The 4,554-nt window shown below is 42.7% G+C and overlaps 1 protein-coding gene across 1 annotated transcript in view; it reads right to left on the bottom strand.

Annotated features, from left to right (window-relative positions):
* The window catches only part of atp5l (ATP synthase, H+ transporting, mitochondrial F0 complex, subunit g), an 8,785-nt gene extending 6,675 nt beyond the window's left edge, over positions 1-2,110 (bottom strand). Inside the window, exons 1-2 of the mRNA XM_005740308.2 lie at positions 1,913-2,110; positions 1,390-1,550 (exon numbers count right to left, since the gene is read on the bottom strand). Of these exons, the coding sequence (XP_005740365.1) occupies positions 1,390-1,550; positions 1,913-1,964 (213 nt within the window). The 5' untranslated portion in view covers positions 1,965-2,110. The remainder of the gene's footprint in view (positions 1-1,389; positions 1,551-1,912) is intronic.
* Between the last annotated feature and the right edge of the window lie 2,444 nt (positions 2,111-4,554).

The raw sequence follows: 4,554 nt of genomic DNA, 5'->3' as shown, positions 1-4,554 counted from the left end.
TACGTCCAATGGATGATGATCTGATTAGTCGACTAATCGCAAAAATAATCGGTGACTAGTCGACTATCAAAATAATCGTTTGTGGCAGCCCTACTTATTACCATCCTCCTCCTGAAAAAGGGAACTTTTCATTTAGCCATAGCACAAACTACTGCTGTGCAATGAATGAACTCTGTAACGCTCAGCTTTAAAATCAACACATGCCAAGTTCTCACAGCATTACAGAGCAACTGAGAAGTATTATCAACAAGTTCAAAAGCCTGTCACAGGTAGGAAGCAAAAGATTTCCAGGACTCTGGAAGGAAAATTAGTAAGAAGAGTCTCAAGACCACAGAACGACTGCCAGGACATAAGTTAATGATGTAGCCAAGTCTGGAATTGTAGTGCAATCACTGAAAGCCTGCACGGGAGCGCACTTTGAGGCTGCACACCATAACGCCACTTCTGCAGAAAAGACACTTCAAGCCAGACTGAAGAATACTAAAGACAACCTGGAGAAGATTATGCATACTGTACCATGTCTTTTGGTCAGATGAGACGATACTATGGTTACAGACAAGCTGCTGATGTTTGGGGAAAGACAGCAGAGGTGTACAACCCAGGAACACCGTCCCCACAGTGAAGCATGTTGGTGGGAGTATTATGCTGTGGGGATGGAAATCTTATCATTGTGGAGGGAATCATGAAGAAAGACGGATATGTTAAGATTTTGAAAGAAAAGGAGTCAGCAGCAAAACTTTACGTCTCTGCTGCTGCTTCCAACAGGACTACGACCCAAAACACACGTTGCTCCTGGTGAAGGATTTTCCCCTGAAGACCAAAGTGAACATTACTGACTGGCCTAACGTGAATGCTACTGAAAATCTGGGGGCTGAACTGAAATCCATTACATCTGGAGAAGCTTGAGAGATTTGCCAAAGAAGAACTGGCTGGATTTGCTCAGGAGACGTGTGAGAGATAAAACACAACAACAATCCACTAAAGGCTGTGTTAAAAACTTTCAAGTTTGTCCTCATCCATGTTCACACGCACACTCAATTCAGTGCATTACTGTGTGTGCAACCACAGCTTTTATAATAATCCTGAATATTTTCTTAAGACAACAACAATTTGCCCACAGTCTGACAGAGGTTCTCTTTACTATCAGAAGCTAGAGATGTGTCCTTATTTCATGATGTCCTACAGCTACTGCTTTGTTAATGAATCCAGGAGATGACAGACGATGTAAAGTCAGCACAAGAGGCTTTGGTTGGAATTAATAATGTGACATCTGCTGTGGTTAAGATGCACGACCACGGCCGCAGGTTTAATTAAAAAAGACGTGGACGTGTTTTTTGTTGTTGTTTTTACATAACAACAATGACCTGTGTCTTAGATTAATACGAGTACCTTCACTGTGGTTTGACCGAGACGTCCCGTCTGGAACCCCTTGATGAGGTTTGTGGCCCCCTCGATGGCTTTAGGGATTTCAGCGGGGGCAGGTGGGACAAGCTCAACACGCGCATAGTACCAAAAGTTTGCCAGGCGAGGTTTGGAGTAGGTGACAGCGGCTGAAAGAGAGAGAGAGAGAACATTAAATGCTGCTATCGATTCGCCATCCTAGCTGCAGAGCTTCTGAGATGTTAGCAGGTAGCGTTAGCCATCAGCTACGCGGATTGTGTTTGCTGAGAGCAAACCAAATAAACCGATGTACCTGCTTATCCACAACACATGTCAAAACAACAAAAACACAGCATATCAACGTCAAAGTCCTTCTACGTCTGAAAGCGTCAGTTAACGTTACACCTGCTTCATTCAACTGACGCCCGGGTCGCAGTGTCGCTGACAGCGTCGGCCTACTGAAGTCTTCTCACCGAGGAGAAAACTGCCTACCTCAGCCTAATGGACCCGTCCAAATAACAGACTAGCTTACCGTTAACCAGGGTGGGTACTTTAGCAACCAACTTCTGCACTGCCTGTGCCATTTTGAGGCGTTTGTGATGTTAACTATTCCCCGTCTCTGCTAGCCGACTAAATGTCACCTCCAATAGAAGGACCCTCGACTGCAGTTGACCAGACAACTGCCTGAAGAGAAACCGCAGGAGTCTTCTTCTTTATATTGTTTATTGGCGGTTGGCAAACAGCAAAATGGTGCATTACCGCCACCAACTGGTGAGGAGTGTCGACTGAAATGGAAAAAAAAAATCAAATCCTCCCGAACAAATGAGTCTGACTTAAAAACCAAAATATGACCTTATAACTTTCACTTCTCGAATTCTTACGAAATAAATCAACCAGTTTGACTTTCACGCTTTTTGATCAGCTGTCTTCTTTCAGCATCATATTTCTGACAATGCATTAAAACATGTTCTATTGTTTCCTGTTCTCTACTGCAGTCACTCCCTGTACGGAATTTCTCTATTAAAAGCAACGTGTTATTCAGACCAATGTGTCCAAATCTAAGTTGAGATATAACCTTCGCCTCTCTCCTGTTCCTTCCTGTGCTTCTCATTTCTCCTGTTTTCCTCTGGATTTTGTAAAACCTTCACCAGTATATACTGATAAACCAGTGTATACTGGTATAACAGTGTATACTGATAAACCATCACTGGTCCTTTTCCTTACTTTGATATTAAATTCAGGAACAGTAAATGCTATCCCGCTTTGGTTGGCTGTATTCTTTGATGCATCTGTGTAGATTTTGACATAATACTGATTAATATATGTCTGGCTACGGGCTTCCTTCTTCTTGCCAGCTTTTATTCGCGGTTGGCAAATAATGAAATGTTGCATTACCTCCACCAGCTGGCATGGAGTGTTGCATGCCCCGGTCCAGGTCTGCCAGGAGATCCTCCAGGACATCCAACCATCGTCTTTTTAGGAGCCCTGGCACTGTCAGCCATGCATACAAACAGGTGGGGCCATATAAAGTACTGAGTAGGCCTACTGCTGACAATGTACATCTCACAACCATGAACTGCTGCAGCACTGCAGGAGAGGCAGACAGCAGACAGACAGAGAATGCATTAACCCACCTAGTAACACACACACATGCAATGAGAGCAGCTAACACTCATAAACATGGCCATACCGCTCATCACTGTTAAAAATGGAAAAACTTTACAAAAGCACTTGCTACCAAATGCTGAGTTCATCCACTGCTGACATAGACCTGCCACATTAGGACAACAGGTTGACTTTTTAGTAGAGTCTGTGTAGACTGTGTTAAACCCACAGCAGCAGATGGTTAACCACATGATTTTATAGCGGCCTGTTCACCCAGACCTGACCTACAGGACGCACCGCTCGCCAACTCTAACCTGAAGGTCTTTGTGGACAATTCGACATCACGCAACCTGGACACCAGTTAAAATGAAGTAGGCCATGTAGCGATCGCAGAACACAGGCAAACACATGGGGTGATACATGATTTTAGACACATTATGGAAACAACAGTTTAGGATGTTTTCTACAGAATATCTTTTCATTTTTCTTTTGGGAATAAACTAAAACCCAACACCACCTTGGTCACACACTGGCTGAGTTGCAGTGCGTGACCAGGAGTTGCCAGGCTGTTGTGGCTGCGTATGTGTTGTAATAGTAATTTTACAATGTATGTTGAAGAGATATTACTGCCCTCTGTTGGTGTGTCTGTGCATTACAAGCAATAAAAGGTGTTCGTTAAAGACATCAGTATGGTCCTTCCACGTGTTACTGAGGCCCCTATTTGTTAAAAGAATAAACCGTTTAATTGCAGATATTCTTCAGAATTCAGTAAATGACACCCAACAAGTGTCAGTAGCAGAATAAGCTGTCCGGCATTGGCAGAGAACATTCGACGAGTTTTTCATGGCCACAGCCCACATACTCAACTCTGCTGCTCAACCCACATTTTCCTTACAAACGTGACACCATTGAAGGGGAAATAAACGGGCTTTCCAGCAGCAAGACCTTTATAGCCAAGAAGCATAGTTACAACAAAGAAAAGACTGAACAAACACAAATTGCCTCGAGTTTTGTGCTCACTGGGACCAGTGAAACATTCATTTTTGTCTGAAGCAGACGTGGACAAGTTTCCCCTCAGAGAAACTACGACTCCAGCAGCACAACACCAGGTCACACTAAATGCAAATAAGAAAAAATACCAAGCAGGTAAAATAGTTCAGAACCAAATATCAGCAGCTCACCAGCTTAATCTGTCAGGCTGCACCGTGTGTTTATGGCTGTGGTGACTGAGGTATTTTTAACCTTATGTTGAGGCCACGGCTCCGATTCTCATGATGAGCGACGGTGTCCCTGTGTTGGTGTTGTTCCTGCATCAGCATAATAATAATAATAATAATAATAATAATAATAATAATAATAATAATAATAATAATAACAATAATAATAATAGCAGGGCAATTACTTTTGTCTCCACAGGTAAGTTTGGATAGGTTCTTTCCATTCTCACAGATACTTTCACAGCACTGCAGCTGGAGTGAAATTGGAGTCAGTAACGGGAAATTCCTCAAAAAATATTATTTGTATTTAATTATTATTCTTTTATTTTATTTGCTAACTGCTGTTAACTCA

This window comes from Pundamilia nyererei, unplaced genomic scaffold (genome assembly GCF_000239375.1).
Source record: "Pundamilia nyererei isolate P.nyererei 1_Seehausen unplaced genomic scaffold, PunNye1.0 scaffold00099, whole genome shotgun sequence".
NCBI lineage: Eukaryota > Metazoa > Chordata > Actinopteri > Cichliformes > Cichlidae > Pundamilia > Pundamilia nyererei.
The sequence above is the reverse complement of the archived record's forward strand: the minus strand, read 5'-3'. Positions and strand labels throughout refer to the sequence as shown.